Source organism: Drosophila subobscura, chromosome E (assembly GCF_008121235.1).
Source record: "Drosophila subobscura isolate 14011-0131.10 chromosome E, UCBerk_Dsub_1.0, whole genome shotgun sequence".
Classification (NCBI taxonomy): Eukaryota; Metazoa; Arthropoda; class Insecta; order Diptera; family Drosophilidae; genus Drosophila; species Drosophila subobscura.
In genome coordinates, this window is record NC_048531.1 from 8,877,039 (window position 1) to 8,900,051 (window position 23,013).

Sequence of the window (23,013 nt, forward strand, 5' to 3'; positions counted from 1 at the left end):
TATTTAATTCGTATTTGTATTCACTTTGTTTTTAATTAAACATTTAAGTCTAGAGATAATTTAAGTCGGCGCCAAAGCAAATGGAAGTGGATGGATGGATGGCCTTAAGAGCTAGCGACTGGTTTGTAACTATTTACAAGGAGCTGGGAACGGGCTGCTGCAGGTTGCAGGTGCAGTGATGCAATGGCGAATGGCTTCACTGAGGCCTCCACCCTGCCTACGCACCGGGAAACTGGAATTGCGAGGTGGCTGCCGGCCCGGCTGCAGCTGTCGACTTGGCCGCCTCCAGTGCTTTGGCCTGGAAATCGGCACTGGCCACTGGCTGCAGCACCGTTGGCTTGCCTGAGGCGGAAGCGTTGGTGTCATCGCGTTTCCACACTACCTTGTCCTTGCCAGTGGCAGTGGCAGTTGGGGCGGCGACGCCTGCGGGCGCTACACCATTATCCTTGCGGTCCCAATCCCAGCCAGACTCGTGGTGATGATGGTCATGATGATGGTCGGGCGAGGGGAACCACTCGGATATGACCACAGGCTTCCAGATCTTCTTCCAGCCAGGCACCCAGATCTCCTTCCAGCCGGGCACCCAGATTTGTTTCCATGCCTCCTTCCATTCCTATTACAAAATCGGGATTTATCACTCATGCCGGGAGGATTATTGTGGAGTGATAATGTTCATACCAATTTATCTGTCCAAATTTCCTTCTTTGCTGGCTTCCAGTACTGCTTCCAGCCCTCCTTCCATTCCAGTTTCTTGTCGGGCACCCAGATCTGCTTCTTGGCTGGCTTCCAAATCTTTTTCCAGTGTGACTTCCACACCACTTTCTGTAAGAGAAAGGTATGAGAACTGTTGCAAAATGATTATGAGGAAGCTGCTGACTGACCTTCTTCCACAGATCGTGACTGGTGTACTCCCAGCCCTCGTGATCCTTGCCCAAATATTTCTCGCCGGGAATGCCAACCTGAAGAGGGGTAACGAAACATTAATAGCGGCTATTAATTATGGCACTAGCAATATCTGTTTACCTTCACTAGCTCCGGTGTCCAGATCTGCTTGTAGTCGGGCACTTGAATGTCCTTCCAGGCTGGCACTAGAATCTCCTTCCAGTGGGGCACCCAAATTTGCTTCCATGCCGGCACCTGAATCTCCTTCCAGCCGGGAACCTTCACCCAATGTGGCTTGTAGATCTACAGAAGAAAAACTCAATCAGAAAGCAGTTTCAGGTGGAACTTGATTCCTTTTCGAGGCGAACCTTCTTCCATGAGGGATTCCAGATTTGTTTCTTGGCTGGATTCCATATCTTCTTCCAGCCCTCCTTCCACGTGACCTTCTTCTTCCAATAACCAGGATCATGGTGGTGCTCGTGGTGTTCATGGTGGTGCTCCTCTATGTGATGCTCATCGATGTGATGCTCATCGATGATGTGATCGCTGAAACCACCCAAGTCGATGCGCTGCTGGGCAACGCTCTTGCTGTCCACCTGTGTGCCGGCTGCCTGTTGATCCACCACAGCCTTGGCTTGGCTGCCACCGATGGCCACAGAGAGCGCACCGAGAAGACCAAGCTGGGACAAAAAGAAAGAGATTTCGCAACAGCAAAGATAATTAATTCAATATTCTTCAGACAAAAAGAAATGTGACGGGGCTGTCCCAAAACGGGTTTAAAGTGGGTCAGCGTCTGGCCAATCACCGGCAGAGTAACGTTACATAATCCTCAATGGGTTCGCACAATGCCTGACCTGGGTCAAGACCTGGCTGATGATAGATGCGCCGCCTCATCCAGGGCAGGGCAACGACTTATTTCCCCTTTTCTCTTTGGCTTGGCCCTTCTTTATTTTGTCAATTTGTTTTATTATGCAAATTTAATTGTATTTTTTAAACAAACATTTATTTCGTATGTTTTATGAGTCAGTCAGTCAGCGTTGGCGTTGGCGTTGCGGCTGTGGCAGGGCCAATGCTGCAAGACGTCTGCCTGTCTTTGGAGAATCCAACAAGGTCAGCCACACCAATCGCAGCTGGGATTTCGCAAACACCCAGTTCCTTCCCAGTTTGGGTAATTTCATTTCAAAATATCCCACAACTAATCCCAATCAATTGGCGCACAAATGTCAACAAGATTCGATTATGAAATGAAAATTAGCGCCGGCAAAAATTATCTCATCGCCGTGCTCTGATTGTGCTAATTGTAAGCGGATCGATGATCGTGTGTCAGCTTCCTCGCCCTGCTGGGCAGAGAAAGTGACGACGACTGGTTTCGGGCTGCAGTTGGATCATCGATCGTGAGGGAAAAGAGTCGGCGAGACTCTCTCGCGTGCCGTCCCACCAGGTAGTGCTTGCACTTCATGGATAACCCAATGGATGCTAATGAAACGATCGCGAAGCGATTTCAATTGTTGACAAAGCGCGACAAAAGTGGGAATGGGACAGCCATGAGACAGCTAAGAAAAGCTCAATTTGTGCGGATCGTGATGTTGACAAGGACAGAAGGAAAGCGAAATGTACACATTTTTAAAGGTTTTTCCTATTATTATCTGAAAAGCAAAAGTAACATTTATTTCCCATCGTATTTTGCTTAAACTTCTGCACTTTCTTGTGTCTACTTTGCGCCAAAGATTACCTAATCCTTCCCCAATCGCTTAATCCGCAACTTGAGCAATTTCCGAAGAGAAATTCACTGAACCACCTTCCACTCTCCCATTTCCACTGGAAGAGCAATCTATGCAAATATAATTTGCAAATTACCGACTCAACCCGACTCCACCATTAGTTCCACAACATCAACGGCACCCCCATTTAGAGTGTCTTCTGCCACTGTTTCCACTGTTTTGTTTTTTTCGTAATTACCACAAAATGCCGCTGGATCCTCATGGCTCCCGAATACAACTGGAGATAAGGTCGAAATGTAGCACTATCTGTGGCACTGGCTTATACCGCGGTGTAAAAGAGGGGTAACGATGATCACTTGGGTTGGGTGGCGGAGCTGTTCACCGCCTTGGACACTTTTGGGGAATCGACTGACGTGCTGAAGACTGTGGGCTTACGATTAAATACACACAGCGCAGGTGCAGCCGGCGAAATGAGAGCACCACACACAGACACACACGCACGCACTTACTCTCCGACTCTTCCACTCTCGCTCTCTCTCTCTCTTTCTCTATTTTTCTCTCTGCGTGAAAAGGAGAGTAGAAGACCTTGAATTCTGATAACGGTTTCGTGTGTAAACAACGAGGCGAACACTGAGCTGAGCTTTTGCCCGAGCTTACTCTCTCTCTCTCTCTCTCTCTCTCTCTCTGTCCGTCGCTCCCTAGCTGCAACTCTCTTGTTTTGGCGTTGAACGTGACTTTGTCTGCGGGTTGGTGTTGTAATCGACACAAAAAGCTTATGGCCATAAATGTTATAAATCTTAATGCCGAAAAAATTGAAAAATAAAGGCAGGCCACAGCGGCATCGGTAGCCGCATTTCGGCAATGCAAATTAAAAGCACGCAATGGGAAATCAAAGCAAACCAAAAAAACCCTTTCCGCTCCCCCTTTCTGACCATCTTCCTGGGCAGAGATTGCGGCTGGCCGGTTTTGATTTTGATTTTTGGGAATTCTTATTGTTCAATAGTCCAAGCCGAAGGTCGTCACGTTTTGGTTTATTGTGGATATATGGGGCTTGGGGATGTTTTGATATGCCAGGTGGTGTCGCATTAATTAGATGGTTTTTAATGTAATTCGATGGCTCCGACTGCGACTGCGACCAAACTCGGTTAAGGGCAATGCTCGGGGACGTGCCTATGCCTACGCCTATGCCTATGCCCATGCGTATGGTAGGCTCCCCCATCCGTCAATTGCTATCTATTTCTTTGTGTGCAACAATGTGGCAAGCAAGCCCTTTGGCCAACACTTGGCCGAATCGCCGCGCCAATTATAGACAATAGAAATACAAAACTTGACTCCGAACATTGCGGGCATTGCTCATATCTCATTTCATATGTCTGCTTTCCGTTTCATTTCCTGCAACATTGCAATGGGAGCGGGATCCAAATACTAGTAAAAAGGCAAAGCCACAGCCGCAGATACAGCCACAGCCGCAGACATGCGGAATACCTCTTTAAATGGTTCGATTCATTTGGCCAAAAGCAAGTTAATTGCATGTTGATTTAATTTTGATTTTATCCGTTTTCTACTCTGCACTCTGCACATGAGTGATGGCAGGGGGGAGAGGGAGCTAAAGCTTATGGAGCTGTTCCAGGTGCGTGCGCGGTCTGGTTCCGTTTCACTTAGTGGGAAGTCCAGCCAGACAACGAGTGTGGGGGGGAGGGGGAGTTGCATAACCGTTAGGAGTATCGATTGCGGAACGAAAGGGGATAGACAGTTGGCTATGGCTCTCCCTTAATGGCCTGCCATATATTCCCATTTCCTCTGACTGTCAGCTGCACCCTCCGCCGGGCCATAAGGAAGTGCCAAACGGGATTCACACCAGGAGAGCGCACAACGCCAACGCCAACTCCAGCTCCAGCTCCAATCATATTAATATTCATCAAATCCAGGTAGATGAAGCTGCCCCCCAATCGACAGTGAGTGTGTGTGTCCCCGTCCAGGAAGTCCGAGCCGTAAACTGGAGTGCATTGAATGGTCCAAATGAAATGCGTAACCACTTGCCCATGGCCATGCGTTCCCTCTGCCGCCTTCCGTTTTGCCTTCCATGTCCTACGCTGCGCGCTCCCCTGCCGCCTCGCGCGCTCCCCTGCCGCCACGCGCTCTCCCCTGCTGCCACGCTCTCTCTCTCTCTCTCTCTCGAACACAACACCCGCCGCATGGTCTGTAGCGGCGTTGATGTTGGACCACTTTTACTTTTCCCCCACATCGTTCGTGCTGCAGCTATTTGCTGTGTGTGTGTGTGTGTGTGTTTGTCTTTATTTATTTATTTATATCTCTCATGATTATTCATCTTATCGCTGGCGGTAATCGGTCAATGTGTGTGGAACGTTTAGCCAGTGGCAGTCAGTAAGGGAGTGCTTGTGCTTTTGCTATTGCTTTTGGTCTGCAATTGGTTCCGGCATGAAAATTAGAGCAGCATTTGGCATGCACTTCCTAGCTCTTCCACTCTCCCTCTCTCTCTCTCTTTCCATCTTATGTCTGCCTGATTTGAATGGCCGAAAGATTGGCACTGCGATCGCCAGATAGTGTGTGGGTTGTGCTCACATAACTCCGTCAACTTGACAAGAGTGGGCGTGGTCTCTCACATACGAGACTCACACATGTACGACACCTTTTTGGAGTGCCTGTACTATCGTTTTCAGCCTTTTACTTCCGATTGAATTGGCATTGCTTCCTGCTTGTCCACCAAACAAAATAAACAAATGCAACCGATGTGGCTGGACGTTGACAAACTCACGCACTTGCGCCTTGCGGCAAGATGTTGTTGTCGTTGGCGCCGTTGCACATCCATATAAGGCTGCGGCGCACCAGCTTGGGCAACAGCCTTGCTACAGTTTTGGAGTTTCCTTGAAACTGCAGCTCCAAATCTCCGCAGTGGATTGAAATTTATGTCTCCATTATACGCGCATCACAAACAATTTCCCTCTGAAGGTCACACGCAACGGCTGGCCCCATTCGGCGGCAAAACAAAAGACTCTGGGCACGAACCCCTCATGCAATTCGTGTCCATAACAAAGCCCCGCAGCTGCATGAGTTATGTCTTTGCCATAGAGCCACCAACCAAGTGTCATTTGCATAGACATTTGTCTATGGCAGCGCCCCAAGCTAATGGTCATCCATCGCAGCTCGTACATTTGAAATCATTTAACGATCGCATAATGAGACGCACTGGCGCCTGGAACTGCAGCGGGGAAAAGCCTAAACTGGTCTTTCCCTCCAAGTTCGCTGACCCAGAGAGCCCTTCGCTGCGACGAGGGAGATGGATGAATGGGATACCCAGGAAATCTGTCACTCGGGGCGGGAGCTGCAAACGACCTGGCGTTAAGTGGGTGTAGCATATCTGTTCGATTAGCTGCTAAACGTGGGATGGCTGCGGCTGTTGCTGCGGCTGCCTCAGTCAGTCGGTCAACTGCAGTCACGCCTGCCAATTGGCTGGCACATGCAAACGAATTGCGACGCGGATTGCATAATTATACAACTCAGCGTCAGAGTCTGCAGCAGCAACAGCAGCAGCGGCGTCTCACAACTCCACACTTGTGACAATCAATGGCGTTTCCGTTTTTGAAAATTTTCCAGTTTGTTCGCTGCACCCAAAAGTCAAAGAAAAGGTTAATAAAGGAGTCCGCAGATGCAACCAGGAAAAGCCGGTTAGAGTATCTTTTGCTATAATATATTTTTTATAAAGTTTTCTCAGATTTAAAAACATATTCTTTGTCGTTGTTTTAATTTTTGATATTTTCCACGTTCCCTTTAACTAAGTGTGCCGCCCCCTAACGTCTCATTATAAGACTACCCACGTTTACACGTAATTTGACATTCCATCAACCAAGTGGCGGCCTCTACTGGGAGTCAAGCGCAGCACTCAGCTACAACGTGTGGCTCGGGTCTGGCAACCCCCGCGACTGCCACTCGACGCGCGCAAAACTTATTGCGTTCAAAATTAAGCAACAAAGACCAACTGTTTTATTTATTTTATGAAATTTCCTACTACCATCCATAAATACGAAAAAAAACAGAAGATATTGATTACACTTATTCAAGAACGTACACTTTTTCGCATTGTTAAATGTGAAAATATGATTCATTATTAATGCTGTGAGTGCTGCCAGCCCCACTGTGGACCCACCCAGCGAGCATGGAAATTCAATGGGGGAACGCGTGGACGCCCATCGGGGACTGGGTGTGTCCTGTCCTGTCCTGCCCTGTCGCCGCAACGAAGCGAAAAGTTCAACAGGCTGCTCCACTAAATCAACAAAAACAAAACCGCAGAGTGCCGCGATAAGCGCCGCACCACCCCCAGCCAGGTAGGTGGAGCTCCTGCAGTGGAGTGGCGTGGAGGGTGCAGACAGGAAGCCAAGTGACCCGCATAGGACTCTGAGACGACACACCAGCAAAGCAAACAAATGGCTCACATTAAAATGAACGCCAACGGAAATATTAGCGAAAATGTTGAAAATTTGTGTACAGCAGAGAGAGAGCAGCAGCAGCAGCAGCAGCAGCAGCAGCAACACGGACATGGATCCGGATACAGCGAGGAGTGGGGAGAGTGGGGGTGGCACCCCGGGGACACTTAACAGGCTTCGTCGCTGCGCTGGCGTCGTTTGTTGCTATTTGGCCGGGCCAAACAAACGGAGAAGGGGCGGAGAAGGGAATGGGCCCGTGTCCTGGCCAGTGGGACTGGGAGCCGGGCGGGGGGTTGGGTGCAGTCCTAAAACTGGATATGGGTTGACAACTGAACTGCCAGTTGTAGCTGAAGCTATCCTTGTTCCGTGCTGTAGTCAGTCTCCGGCCGAATGCACGTTGAACATGCAAGGCAAGGCAAGGAAAGGAAAGGAAAGGAAAGGCAGCCGCTGCGATTAGGGGCGTTTCCCCCATAGACCCTGTGTGGCCCCTTGTAGTCGCTAACTGAAAAACTGTGTTCGAAATTAGCTTTCTTGAGAGCCGGCGGGGGTGGCGGTGGAGACCGAAACTATGTCAACGTTTTGGGCGCTGAACTAAATTGGGAGCGGGCAGGGCTAGGGAGCGTTTAAATAAAACGATTGCCGCTGCCGGTTGTCATGCAACGCCGCATGGGCACGTCGTGGGCAAATCGACATTCATGGCTTTATCAATCCTCACAACAGATACAATCTGCCTATTAAGCTACTTATGAACGGAGCCTGTCGGTTGTGAAACTTTTAGGAATTGTAGGGGAAGCCATTATGCTTTTCTAGATGGGAATTATGTAGTTACTTAGGTCTGCGACTGCAAATACCTATCGATCGCTATCAAGTTCATTACTGTGCTGATTAAACATACAAATGATTGCCTTGACAACGGGCAGGAGCTAGTCACGGCATGGGGAATGGAAGCTAAAGCAACTTCCAGAGGTTACAGATTTGAACATAATGTAGCGATAACAAAAGAACCTAAAGCAATGGAAATTATATGAATTTCAGCGCCTTCCAGCTGTGTGGTGCCTCTCGGCTAGTCAAAGTTTATCTGCCACTCATTTGCCTAGCCGTAAACCTACTTTGCGCTCGAGAGTTTGCTGCCTTTTGTTGGCTTTGAATAGTTTCTTTAGTTAAACAAATACCAAAATATTTAAAGCACAAACATTAAATGAAAGCACATAAATCAGTTGACAAATTGTTGTTGCTTTTTTGCCGTTCTCAAGGGGAAATGGCATGCCAGATAGCGAAATGTTCACTTAATTGAGACTGAGGAACTGTAGTAAGTATATCCATGGAGCTTATGCCCGCACAAACACACACTCTGGGCCACAGAAAACGCACTCTACAGCTGTTCTCCATGTGATTGATGGATCCGCGCAGTCTCACCTCATTTCCTTTGAATGGGGGGGAAATGGAATCGATCCCAATCCATGGGCACACACAAAAGGCGGACATGCTACACATCCACGATGGCCTCCAAGTTAAGAATTTGTTGCTGTTTGTGTTTGTCTGATCTGGCGATGGTTTCTTCTATTTTTGAAACAACAAACAAATTATGAGAATGAGAGTGAAAATGGGCGACACGTAGCGAGCAGGGAGACGGCGGGGTCTGGGGGCCACACGTTGCGTTTCCCATAGACAGGGCCATATATCGTGGCATCTATAGAGAGATTGCCCAAGTATTTTGTGATTTTTCTTAATCATCATAAATTTGAGTTAGTTTCAGCCCCAAAGCAGGGACCGAAAGAGAGAGAGAGAGAGAACTTTTGGCAGTTGAACAAGAACTTTCACGTCGACGGAAACATCAATAAATTAGAAATGTTTAACTCAAGATTGTTGGGTGGGTGGTGGCGCTGATCAGCAGCGGGGACAGAGCCAGGCGGGGGCCCACAACTTATTGTCTGCGCGTTGTGCCGAGTGCCGAAGAGGAGGAATTTCTGGATGTCTCACCGAGTGGCCGCTGGCCATCATTTCAAGCATTTAATGTGCGCCCCTCCAGCTGCCCTGAGGTGTGGCCAGAGCATTGAGGGGTTGAATTCGCGGATGATTCACGGATGCTGCGCAGAAATCAGAAAGCAGCCCCCGCACAAGGGGTTGCTAAAGCAGCAAACAGAAACGGCACAAAATGGAGTTTAAGCCATTTTGTTGGCGCTTTCCTGGCCCATCTTTATGTGGCTCAAACATGTGCGCCAAGTGGCATGCATCATTTGGCAACGTCATCGCTCGCCACACCGCTGCCAGCAACGCCCCGTGACTGTCACTGACCCCCCGCTGCCAATTAACGTAATTAAATGATGCGTAGGGAGTCGGGGAGTCGGGGAGTCGGAGTCCGCACTTGGAGTACTCTGCGCACACCAGCGCACCCATGTCCGTGTGTCTTATCCTATCCTTCTGGCTAATTAAGTCGGGACGACATGAATTAATGTTTCAATTGGGAGTTGACAGTGCTGCAGTCAGTCCTCCTCCGGCGGCATGATAATTGGAACACACAGCAGAGTCCGCGACCCACGGAAGCCCCACAAGCCGCAAGTATTGGAGCAAAGCCACAGAAAGTACCAAAAAATGTATATGGAAACCCGATACGATATGTCATCCGTCGGAGCAGCCCGAGCCTGTCATCGACTAAACAAAAGGCAGCGATTCAGCGATTCAACGATTTCCGCACAGGCACGCTACGACGCTCTTCCCGTAATTTCCCCAAGGACTCACACCATGTGGCTGAGTTTTCCACCTTTGACCCCAATTTCACTTTCATTTGGCACGCCCGCCACGAGAACCAACCAAAAATTATGCTAATCAAGGCACTGGGCAACATCTCAGGGCAGCGTAAGTACCGCTTAATGACCGTTATTTGTTAGCCTTGCTCTTTGTGCAGTTCGGCATTATACGCTCTCGCACTCTCTCTACCTTTAATTAAACGAATTACAACTTTTGGCAGCTGAAAAGTGCTGCGGTGACGTCTTCACCACGGGCAAACTCTCTTCTCTATCTGCATCCCTTTCTTGCGCTTGTCTCTCTGAGCGTGGTGAATAAGTGATTGCTCCTCCCCACAGCGAAGGTGTAAGTTCACCTCGTGCTGGGGGAATGTTAACTAAACTCTGTTTATGTTGCTTACATATTTCTGTTACTTCCGTTTTCTACTTTTAATTATGGCACTACAAATATTAAGCCGAAAATGTGTAATCAATTAGGCAGCTTCCCACCCGCCAGCCAGGGATTAGCATAAGTACATATCGGGCGCCAACATCTGCAATTTCCATGGAACACACGGCTCACAGGGTCAACAACTTGAGCCAAGGCTGCGCCGCACTGCCCCCAGAAGGAGCAGGTTGTCCCCCCGAATATGCAAAACAAAACGCGCGACAAACGAAATAAATTCAAATGCGTTTTCGGAGGATCGTAAATGTATGCCAGCACCAAAATTAATTACAGGCAGTAACGTAATTCCTGCCTAGGGCTGGCTGGCTGTGCTTTTTGTGGCCCTGCCAAGGGTTGGGGGATGGGAAGACACACACAAAATGTATTGCCGAAATGGAGGAAAGGAAGCAATGAATGCGACGCGGCAAAACAGAGAAAAAATACTCGTAAATGCGACATACTTTTGGGCGCTACGGCGGGCAGGTAAAACAATTGCGTGTATCTGGGCGATTAACATGATATGCGGAAATTGTTGTGTATTGCAAGCAGCAACACAAACCAATGCGAAAATACTCGTAAATGTTCGCCCCAGTACTGTCCCCCAGCTGGAACCTGCGCAGGCGCCAGCAGAGCCATACCCGCAGCGGCGCGGCGCCTGTCCGAGCACTCGTCATCGTTTTTACTTTTTGCGAATAAAAAATTATATTACTGGCCCCCTGCCTGGAGTCCTGTGGCCTGGGAAAGAGACTTCGTGCCCGGACATGCGGCAGTCTGACATTCAGTTGCCGCCGGTCGCTCCTCCTGGCTGCCAGTAAGCCAACTAAAGTGAGTCCAAAGCAAAACACAAGTTGCCGGTGGGGAAATCACAAATCCCAGCATAAATATAACGACAAATTCACAGCAAATTGCTGCCAAATTATGCCAAGAGAAGCGAACGGATGCTCGCGGGAACCATTTTTCAACAGAGATCATTCCATCCAACAAACAATGTGACAAGAGCCGAACCAACCGAACCCCAACCAAACACTTGCAAATAAACCGAAAATAAACTCGAAACTACAAAGAATGCCGTGCTCAAGCGAAACAAATACCAAAACCTAATCTCCGCTAATAAATTGTCAACAAAAATAATTTCCAACTGAAAAATGCAACAACAAAAAATCATCCAAAATAGAAGCAACACAAGGGGAAGGAGAGCGACGCTCGGGGAGATGGAACAAATATCGTATGCCGCTTCCTGCCACACAATTCCAGCCAACGGTCGGGGGTTGGTGCGTGTGTGGGGGGGTGGACTGTGGAGGTGAGTAAGTTTTCTAATAGAAATAAATTTCACATTTTCTTGTCTCACTTTTAATTTGCCTCAACGATTAAAGCCTCCGTGTGGGCGTTGTGCGTGGCGTTTCTCTTGTTGCATTTTCGAATACGCTGCCACGGAGGCAGGCAGACTAGCCACAGAATTTTGATACACCCACTGAGAGGATCCTTGATGTCAGAGTGTGAGGGTATACTGTCAGTCAGTGTGTGAATCTCTCCTGCCCCACGCTTGTTTTCATTTCATAAAAAACATTTATTATCAAGTCCCAAAAGTTTAATGTCTGCGCGAGTATTTTTAGCCCAGTTAACGTGGCAGGGGAAACGAACTGTTTGTGGTCGCCACAACATGCGAAGATCAGGTGAGGGAGGAGAGAGACCATTTGATGACTTTCATCAAAGAAATGTGCAATTTTATACTCTCGGGTAGATACATTTCTTACCGCCGACCAACTGCATCACTGTTGTATCTGCATTGAATCTATACTTATCGGCGACTGACTTGCTCCATGACTAAATCAAATGCATATCAAAGAGACATAATCTCATTAGGCTTATCGCAGTGGCATCTACATCTACCCTTGCCCCCCCTCCGAGTCGAACCGGTTCAGTGCTAGTCCCAGAGTCAGGTGTTTGCTCGTCTGTCCGAGCTGTCCACCGCATATACTTTTACGTAAAAGGCGAATCGAGAGCTATAATCAAATAAAATAAAACAGAAATCAAAATGAAGAAAACCAAATACCAATCTAAATAGAAAGAGCAGCAGAAGGAGAGGAAAAGACACCACTAATGTCAATAAATTAAGTCAACAAAAGTGACCAACGAAAGCGGTCCGCTATACAAAAGATATAAAAGTATCGCTGGAGAGGGAGGAACGTAGAGTGGGGGGGGAAAGAGATTTGGAAACCTAGTCGAACCGATCTCAAAACCAGAACGGGTTTTGTCTCCCTCTTTCTGTTTCATTTGATATTCTTCTGCTAACAGACTGGCACAGAGACAATGAAAATTAAACCTCAATTTGGATTCAAAACGGTTCGAATTCAGATTTTGTGCTCAATGTAGCCGAGCAGCTGTGGCTGTGGCTGTATCTGTGGCTGTGATTTACATTTCGTGGTGTCTGCGGCACCTGGATTTCACCTGTATCCAACGTTTTTTGTCTTTCCAATAATTTATTCTAATTGCTGGCCCGAATGGCCACGCAGCAGCAGCAGCAGCAGCTGCAACACTCGCTGTGGCAGCTCGAAATATTTAACTATTTTAGTTCGTTGCTGGAAAACATAAACTGATTTCCATCCGGCCGATTGATTACCCATTCTGCTCATAATTCAGTTGGGGAATACCATTCCAAGTGGCCATTTGGGTTCCAATTTAAATAGCGCCGAGCTACGCACAGGTATGGGCCGTATTTTAATTGATGTTCGGTCAAATTTGTTGTCACATTTTGCAGTCCAGCGATAATATTTATTTATGGCCACAGAGCACGTGCTGCAAGTACTGGGAGAAGTCTCTCTCCCGCTCTCCTGCTGTACGTCTCTTTGTTAACATATTTTCTTGGCTGTTGGTTTTGTTAGAGTTAAAAGTTATGTGTCTATGCTGAATAAATTATTATGACTTTCACGGCCCAAGGCCCGAAGGCGTCAGCATTTACAGCGTCACACACAAATGATTAATAACTGGCATGGTCATAATTCTTGTGCCCCATGACAGCACAAAAGACCCGCAGATACACACACACACACACACACACATACACACACACACACACAGAGACAGCAACCAGCCCCGAAAAGGCGGCCAGCTATTCAATATTTTTGTTCATTATTCTCTCACAAGTGCAAGCCCGAAGCCAGAAGCCAATGAACCGCAGAGAAGAAAGAGGAACAACAACTGGTTGACAGCTGCAGTTATAGTTAACAGCTACATCTGTAGATACATCTATCTATAGATACAGATACGGATACATGTGTATCTGTAACTGTCAACTGTTGTTCTGTAGCTCCAAGCAGCCATCACATCTGGTCTGCCTGTCTGTTTGTGAAAGTGAAACCCCACAAGTGCCCCACCCCAGCCCCACCCACTCCAACTCCTAGGTAGAAGCAAGCAAAGTTAATACGAGCCATGAGGGGGTGTTGGGGTGTTGCGGGGAGTACATACATAATTGAGTTAGCCAAATGCCGTAGCAAAAGTTTTCGAAAGTTGCGAGCCGCGAGCCGCGAGGTCTATCAATCTAATGACGATCCCATTAAAGCATTAACTATTCATTTCATATTCCAATTGGATCATATGACAATTTGTGACAATCGGCCTAATCAATTCAGACAATTAGCTCCAACAACAGCAGCAGTCTGGAGGCAGGGGAAACTTTCTTCTTGGTAGATTCGGCCCCAATCTTTGTGGACCGCAACCAATCCAATTGGAAATGGAGCTCAGGTGTGTGTGCTCTAGCTGCCCCTCCAGCTGAATGCAATTCAATTCAATTCAATTCGATTCGATTTCTGTATCGTTTTATTGCCCAAGTTCCCTATAATTGGATGTCTAACGCTGCTGCCGCCGCCGCCGCCGCTTTGCATACGCAAAAAGCTGCCCAAAATGCAATTGGGGCTCCATTTCTTTTATGGCACTGCAATTGCATTGAATTGAATCTTAATTATTGGCCAGTCAAGCAGCAACCATAAAACCCAACCATGGACAAAACTTTGGACTCTGCGGGTAGTAGGCCCCCCCGTGCCTAACACCAAGCTGGCCAACGGCAGTGACTCGCTTAGAATTGATTACCAATTCCACTCATTTACCATAAATACAGCAGTGTGGCAGGGGAAGGGTGTCGTCTCCCTGCTCCCTCCTCCCTCCTCCCTCCTCTCTTTTCGTATGTTAAACGCGTAGATTTTGTATTCAGAAACTGACCAAGGGGCCTGCATACGCAATTTATAACGAGGCGAGGTGGGGCGCATGGAGTTGAATGGAAATGGGTCTACCCACACCCCGCGAACACCCAGCCAGTGAGCCCTTCCCCCCTGCATACCTTCGATCTAATAAAATCAACAGACGGAACCCAAATACCCAACTGAAACATTGAGGCCAGGCCAGGGCAGGCCAGAGGCGGTTCTCTGCTCTGCTTCATGAAAGCATTCGAGCCGAATGGAGACTTAAGTCCTTGAGCTTCCTCAAAGCCCATATGCCATTCCATTCCTAGGGTAGAGCATTCTGCTGATTCAGTATTCCGCGGTTTGGAAATGTATTTTAAACTCGCGTCACCGAAATAATTGATATGCCAACAAAGACAGAGAAAGGCAGAGAGGGACGGGACTCTGTTAGAGCGAATGGAATAGTTCAATGAAATGTTAAATGTTTTCGCACCGGGATCTGGGATCAGTGCATTAAGTCGCCTGTCGTTGCATCGCATTAGGCGGCAACGCCAAGTGGAGAGTGGAGAGTGTGGAGAGTGTGGAGTGAGTGGAGAGCTTGGAGTGCAAAGGTGTTCGCTCTCTGCCAGTGACTCGTATTTCCGTTCCCGCATTGAGCATGTTATTCGGCTAAAGAGCACCCAAAAAGAACTTTTGTTTTTGTTCACTTGCCAAGAGAGAGCAGGCGAAGGACGGGAACAGAGCAGGGATGGAGGGTTAAAGAAAAGGAAGACAAGACCCTCGCGACGAGTCACATTTCAAAATTGACACTTCAAACGCTGCGTTGCCAAGTTTTCCCTTTTGGTCTAGGGTATGTCAGCTATGCCAACTGCATAGAAACTGAACATTTCCTCAAAGTTTCTCCCTGCCCATCGACACTTTGGTGGCACCGAAAAAAAAGACCCAAAACAATTAACGCGCAGATAACGCGGCATAAGAGCCATTTGCTGGTGTCCGTCCCCGTCCCCGTCCACATTCACATCGAACTACTTAAATGCTTTAGTTTTCATTTCATCTGCGAGAAAAATCACAGCACACGAAGAAGCAGAGGCAGAGGCAGAGACAGAGACAGAGGCAGACACAGAAGGCAGCCAGAAGTGTAGAGGAAGATGGTGGCACAATGTGGCAGGGGCAGCCGCCAGTTCAATGACCAACTCTTGGGTCGCTTTCAGCTTTCATCAATGGTTGCGCTACATTGGCCACAAGGCAGCAGCGACAGTGGCGTTGAGGCGACGCTCTGATAGATACAGATACAGATACAGATACATGCTCATCAGCTTCAGCTTCAGATTCAGGCTGCTTGACGTTTTTCTATGGCTTGCCATGGGTGGAAGACGGAGCAGCAGCAGCGCTCGCAGGAGAATAAATGTCACACGCAGTCGCCACATTTAGTTCAATTGCATTACAAAAGGCAGCAGAAGCAACAGCACACACAGCACACAGATACACATTTATAAAAAGATACAAGACCAAATCAAACCAAAAGCAAAACTAAAGAAGAAAACTAAAAAAAGTCACTAAAAGCAGCGCTGACTGGCAGCGCAACACAAACAATTTCAACAGTTGACATTCTATTGAAAAGTATTTCGGAAATTGTAACGCTGAATGTATTGTATCTTCCCCTATCCCATCTCGCATCTCCCATCTCCCATCTCGAATATTTGCAAACGTAGCCAAGGCGTCATCCCATACAATGGCAGAGCAAAATACCTTTCGGCTTGAATCACTCGACTTGTATCTGTATTCCGTCAATGCCTATTCTGAGATACTTGTCCCCTGCCTCTATACTCGGACCGACTGACTGCTGGGCCATGTCACACTGTGACTCATCGCAGCATCTTCCGCACCTTCTCATCAATACTCCAAATAAATTCCGATTTGGACTCGAATTCAATTGCATTATCATTTCAAGTGTGGATACATTTATCTTGGTTACAGCGTTTCTATGGGAGCCTCTGGGCTCACTTGTGTGTCCTCTTTGGCGCAGTCTATCAGCTCGACGCAGATCCAACAGCATTCCGGCCAGGGCTTTGATGACGCTATGCCATTCTCTCTGCACATGGAGAACGCACCGGGAATCTGGCAGCTAAAGGGAAACATCAATATCTGAGATGCACTCCAAAGGCACACTTTTTGGGCGATACTTGCTAGTGGATCAGCGCGTCGCCTTTATCGTTTTGGCAATGAAGCGCACCGCAGACATTGGGGTCGTCTTCCATTCCATAGACCTTCAAGTCGCCCTTTAGGCCCTTGCAGCCACCCTCTGAAATAATTCAAAGATAAGCTCTGGGCAAAAATAAATGGCATGAAAAACCGAGTTACTTGCGCCTGGTCCAACATTTTTAAAGTGCACCAAAGAATGCACCAATGGCATGAGCATGAGTCCCATTAGAATGAAGTTCCAGCCCATTTTGTTGGCACTGTAACTGGCACAGCGAGTGGAAAGCATTTAATGTTTGCTGGCCTGTTTGGTGGGGCGCCTTTATAGGCCCTTCATGGTGCCAAAATGTACTACGATTTGATAAAACATTTCGCAGAAATACTTCAGATTTTTACTGAAACAATTTGACAGCCGTTGCAACTGGAAATCACACCCACAAATGCCACCTGCTTCTTAAGTTTCTGTTGCTGATTCTCTAAGCTGGACTAGTCACAGCGCAATTGTGCGGTAAGTTGGGAATTGGGAAGTCAAAAAATAATCCAAATCGAATCACTATATCATATCCTGTAGCTGGCAAGGGAATTTGCTCGATCTGTAGCTGTGCTTCGTTGCTGGTTTTGTAAGTAAAATCGAGTAAAGCCCAAGCATATCAATAAGTTTTTTGTTGTTTTCGAAGCGGCAACGTCTGGGGTAGGGGAGAGGTGCATATGTTACATATGCAACATTTCATTTGAATTTGTCGTCTCCCCTGACTCGCAGCACAGCGCAGCGCAGCGGATGTTGTGGCAAAAGTTCAACCAAAATGCATATGGTGTGGCGATAAACTCACTCGAAAAGCACACAAAACGAAAAGCAAAAGGAAACTTATGAAATGCCTGTGGCAGCCACAGCAGCAGCACCATGAATTGGCGCAATTCACAGCTAATCCAATCAGCTGTAGTGGCCGCACATCGAGAGAGGGAGAGAGAGCGAGAGAGATACAGAGCAATGTCCTGTCCAGTCTCTTCCGGTTCTCTAGGCCGGGCCAAACACCTGCATGGACGGTCTTTTTTTTTTTGGGCCAAGCACCAGAGCCAGTCCGGTTCGAGCCACAGTCGCAGCACTCTGATTGTGAGCCTGTCAGGCGTGTATTAATTTCTGGATTTGCGCATGTGTTTGTGCAACAAGTTGCTGTGGCTGTGGCTGTGGCTCTGGCTCTTGCAGTTATTCTTTTTTCCATTTTTTCTTTCCTTTAATATGCAGATTGTGTCGCGCTGACTTTAATACTTTGCAACGTCGTCGATCATTTCGCTTTATGCCACTGCCAATGCGGCTGTGTGCGTTTGTGTGTCTGCGAGATGGAGAAAAAGAAACAAGCATGTTGTACATGTCGCCCGTCTTGTAAAACCTGCAGCACATGCAACATGCAGCAGCAGCAGCATGGGCAGCCACAGGCACAGCCATACTGTGTGGGGTGGTGAGGGTAGGGGGTGTGGCGGCCGGGCCAGCCGGAGCAGCCGTGGAACGGGGCTTCCTTCCACACCGCAGAGCGCAAAAATTTCACTTGGCCACAATTTTAATTAAAATTTAAAAAATCCTCAAAAGCAAGCGACCGTCCGCCGAAGTCGCCACACTCTTTCCGAACTGTGATGCTCCTTTGCTTTGGTTGTCTCCTCTGCTGCGCTGTTAGGGTATGCTGCCGATTCGCCTTGGCACTGCTTGACGCTGCCGTGGCGCGAGTAAATTGGACAAAATAAAAATAAAACCATGTAACGGTGCTAATGTAAGATGACGGCAAACAAAAATAAACGAATAAGAGGAACTCTCTTGGCGGCGACTGCCTAGTGATGGCATTTCGCGTGCCCATCCATCCCTATAGAGAAATTATCTCCTCGCGCAAAAGGACAGGCTCAGGACAGTTGGGGACAGTGATAAACATCAGAAATGGCAGAGATATCGATTGACCAATCTTCCATCACTAATAGCAGGAGAGCGCGCTTCCAGCTTCCATTCCAGCAGCCTGCTCCAGTCCATCTATAGCTGTGTCTGCGTGTGTGTGTGTGTGTTTGGCAAGTTTGAGTTACGCTTTACAGAATTTTACAGATTGCAAACATTAATTTTCATACATTGCCTGGCACACACAAGTATCGTGGGGGGCAGGGGAGGCCTTTCAAGACCCGCTGCAAACCACAAGAGCGGCCCCCTCCCAATAAATATCCCCCTCCCGGTTCCGTTAGTTCTGCGGTTCTGCTTCTGCCTTGACTTGGTATGCTGGAATTATGTACGGGGCGTGGCAATCGAAACATGTGCAGTTATGTTATAAAGCGTCGCTCTCTCTCTCTCTCCCGATCTCACTCTCCCGCTCACATTTGCTCTGCGAGTTTGAGCTCCCTTTCCCGGCTTCTCCTTATCGCTGATTGCGGTGGGTTCAAAATGCTGGCAATCCGACCCGAAATGTCCCAAAAAGAAAAAACCCAGCGCTTTCTTACATAATTGTAGCTACAACAATGTAGAAACAACAACAAAACATACCTCAAGAAGCCCCCACCAAATGAGAAAATCGTTTAAAAATGCAAATGGCCCGCACATTGACGGAAAGCAGAAAGCGATATGCATACAGTTGTATGTGTGTGTGTGTATGTGTGTTTGTATTCAAATCAGTCCACGGATCGGTCGGTTAGTCGGTGGGTCTGTCGCCTTGGTTTCTGTGGTTCTGTGTCGTTTCCTGGCGCTGCATTTGTCAAACGCCGCGGAATTAATGAACCGCAACAGCACCGCCGATTTGTATCTAATGGAGACCGAAACCAACAACCAACAACCAGACCGACCAGCCTGGCAACAACAAAACCGAACACAATCCACAAATTGTAGCCCCAGAACTCATGTTTAGAGCGGCGGACCTTAGCACGTGTGAAATATTTTCACATGGCACTTCATTTATTTCGTTGGACTGCGGCTTCGCCTCCGACGGAGACTGCGACTGCGACTGGGGCTGGTTCCAGGTGTTGGCTGGTCACCTTCTGCTCTTGTTGGGGACGCGTCCATAAATTTCCTTATTCTCTGCTTTTGTGCATTTGTTACGTTCGTTAGGCACGCAGTTGCCATCTCTTTCGCTCACCCTCTCTGTCCCTGCAACGTATTCAATTTGTTTGCCGATTTTTGACAGGCGGCGTTCCATACATAAATATCTCTAATAACTCCGGTCTGCCTGCTTATGTATCGATTCAATTCCAATACGCGTAGCTATGCCAAGAATGCCAAGCACTTTTCCACATACAATTTATATTCCACACCCGATATTAGCGAAATAATAAAGGGACAGGTAACCCCCGTATGGTTTATGCGAGAGATCATGACAACTGACTGCGCATGAACATTGTCACCACGTGGCGGCTGTCGATCATCGTACATGATATAGAGAACCCATGTACATATGTACATAAATACATATTTATGTACATATATGTAGCAGCTATCTTGGGTGCCTATCTCTGACTTTAAGATAACCCAATGACTCTCTGGTAGGTCTTTCTAAAGGGAGCATTTATCAAGCGAACACGGACACAATGGTCCAATGGTCTCTGCAATCAATTTCAGAACTGTCACTTTGACACTTGAATGTTCTGTTACAGTTTCCCCTCCCTCTCTCTAACCGACGACTGTCTAAACTCCACGCTCCATCGCTGCTGTGCCGCCGAATGGCGTAGACAACACGTCTGTACCCTATTTATCGGTTGGGCACAAGTATTATGAGTATGTATGCCATATATTTACCGAACAATAAATGCCGTTTTATCGTTCTCGCGGCTTACCCCCAGACTTTCTTGTCTTTCTCATCGCACTGTGGCAAATATTTGTTCATTTGTTTGTTTGTTTGTTTGTTGCCTGTAGGAGAAATGTACCCCAACTATTTCTGTACACTTTGTAGGTGGCTCTTATTTCTGCTGTCACCGTCGTCGTCGTCGTCGTCATCGGTGGCACCTCTCGATGGTAGTGGTAGTAGTAGTTGGTGTCAGGCGGTAGAGAAACAAAAAGACAACTCTGGTAGCCGACATGCCCTGTCACATTATTCCCCAAAGCTGTCAAAAAAATGGGGGGGAAAAGAGAGGAAACAACAGAAAATGTCACACCTCTGGGTGGTTGGGGTGACACCTTTTGACACTTGTCCAAAGTGCATCAATGGCAAACACACAGGAAATGTGCTACTTCTGGCCTACAACCAATGTATTTCCGCTCCCCTCCCACACCAGCAATGCAACGAAAGTTTGGATCGGTCGGGCCGCCCAGATCATGGTTCGACCTCTGCTTACGATTGAGAGCTTCAGATCAACAAAGTTTCAACCGATTCTCGGTTAAAGAAAAAGCCACTTTCCCATCGGTTTCTTGCACGAAATTCAAGTTCAGTTTGCAGATTTCATATTATGGGAATTATGAGAAGAATTTGCTGGGTGGCAAAGTGGATGTCTCCCCACCTTGCCCCCCTCCTGTGCCCATGTATATCCGCTTGAAGATACACATATCCAATAACCGTAGAGCGGCACCCAAATGCTTTTAATATTTATTGTCACAGGGTGGATATTGTTATTAGTACTGAGACGGGGGTCTGTTCTGTTCTGTTCTGCTGTGTGCTACGATGATGACTCAATTGACGGACAATGGACGACTTTGCAGCGAAGGAATTAAGCACGAAAAACAGCATATCAAGTTCTCCCCATTCATTCAACCAGAGCCCCAGGAAATCAGCTGATCTTGGCAGTTTCTGTGCCTACGATATGGGGTATATGTGGACATTTGTACATATTTTATGGTAAATGTATGTATGCTGACAAATGTATCATATATCACTCCCAGCTCCATTGTGTGCACTCGTATATCCACATACTTATGAAGATATGGAACTTATCATGTGTATTGTACATATAAATAGGTATTATATTTTTGTCTGAGAATGTTTGTGGGAAACACTTGCTGGCGGCTTGCCTTGCCGGCTGCGGAAGTATCGATTCCGCTACTGGAGAGCCTTCTAAATATGACTTTCCTCGAAACTTCAATTGCAGGAATATTCATTGGAATTTTCAAAACGGATGTATTCGCATATTTCGCCCCCTGGCTTGTGTGTGACATTTGTTTCCATTCTACTTAGGGGAAAGGGAAGGGAATTTCTGTAGACTCTCCAACACTGTCAGCAGAACGGGGCAGGTGGCAGAACAAATTCTCATTAACTAAATAAACTTATGATAGATGGAATATACAAATGACGGCCATTAATTGCCTACTCACGCAAAACCAGTTTCCCAGATCTCTGTCTGTCTGTCTGTCCGTCTGTCTGCTTGTCTGCCTGGGCGAATCATTTAGCAAATTAAATTTGCATTTCACAATGTTTCGCCACGAGAACGCGATGGAAGATGCAGTGTACGGGATGCCTCTACAATGTACATATTTACACGAGGGTGATTCAAGCGTGCAAAGAAATATTTGAAATTTGTCAGCATTAACGGGTAAATAGCGCGTTTGATTTTGTAGCGCATGCGTACCTGCAGGGACAAGATGTTTGGGGAATTCTCTCGAGATGCTCGCTTGGACCCCCTAATGCTCGACAGTGCAAGTGAAGGTCGCTGCCAGAGGGCGCACGCATTGCTCGATGTGCGAGTGCCGGAGGCAATTGAAATGCTTTGCAGCAAAGGAAAGGCGAATCGAACCGCTGTGAAATGCTTTTATAATGAGTTAATAAGCAATCCCCGAGAGCACCTGTTGCCAGCGCCGACAACGACGACGGGAGCAAACTGCCAAGTAATTAAGAGATTTCCTTGGGCCCCAGCCTCAGAACGATTCGATTGGATTGGCCCAGATGCACTCAGTTCCAGTATTAGCTTTGTGGCTTTGCTTGTTTCTACCCTTACAGAGGGTACTGTTACTGTGAGAAGCTATTTGCTGCACCCAAACTTGAAAAGTATTATAAATGCGATGAATGGACAAGCAAGGGTATCAATAGCTTCGGGTGCTCATGCTTGTCCGCTTTACTCGATTTGTTGTTGTGCCATTTTAATTGCTAATCAAATCGATTTATTATTCTGTGTTGTCTAAGTAATTTATTAACTATTACATTTTGTTTCGATTTCGCTACGCTCATTGCATACAGCAGCACCTGCTCTCCCCCTGCCCAGCTCTCTTTCTACCTCTCTCTCTCTCTCTCTCTGTTGTCTGCTGGAAGTGCGGCGGGCGAGTGGCGCCAACTGACATCGACGGTGTGGCGGAAAATGTTTTCAAAATGAATTAGCGACAAAGGGAAGTGTGTGCGGTTTCTCTCTGTTATATTTTTACCCACTTAATTGTATAGTTGATTGATGCCATTGATTGACTGCGAGTGGGGGAGCTTTAGAGAACAGGAGAGAGGAATCAATTCTGGAATCCTGCTCCGCTAACTGCCTAATCCAACTGCCAGATGG

General features: G+C 47.4%; 2 protein-coding genes across 3 annotated transcripts; both read right to left on the minus strand.

Annotated features, from left to right (window-relative positions):
* Positions 1–13: 13 nt before the first annotated feature.
* On the minus strand, positions 14–22,232 carry LOC117890743. 2 transcript variants are annotated; one of them, XM_034795797.1, is made up of 7 exons: positions 22,102–22,232; positions 21,848–21,992; positions 1,251–1,562; positions 1,024–1,185; positions 882–959; positions 679–822; positions 14–613 (listed from the first exon to the last, which is right to left on the minus strand). In XM_034795797.1, exons 1-7 carry the CDS (start codon positions 22,200–22,202, stop codon positions 218–220), a joined length of 1,338 nt encoding a protein of 445 aa, XP_034651688.1. In that variant the 5' UTR covers positions 22,203–22,232; the 3' UTR covers positions 14–217. The 2 variants fall into 2 exon arrangements, with proteins under 2 accessions (XP_034651688.1, XP_034651689.1); XM_034795798.1 differs by lacking the exons at positions 21,848–21,992; positions 22,102–22,232 and adding an exon at positions 2,842–3,057.
* LOC117890788 lies at positions 16,305–16,891 on the minus strand. Its single transcript, XM_034795863.1, has 3 exons — positions 16,750–16,891; positions 16,576–16,690; positions 16,305–16,513 (listed from the first exon to the last, which is right to left on the minus strand). Exons 1-3 carry the CDS (start codon positions 16,874–16,876, stop codon positions 16,360–16,362), a joined length of 396 nt encoding a protein of 131 aa, XP_034651754.1. The 5' UTR covers positions 16,877–16,891; the 3' UTR covers positions 16,305–16,359.
* Positions 22,233–23,013: the final 781 nt, after the last annotated feature.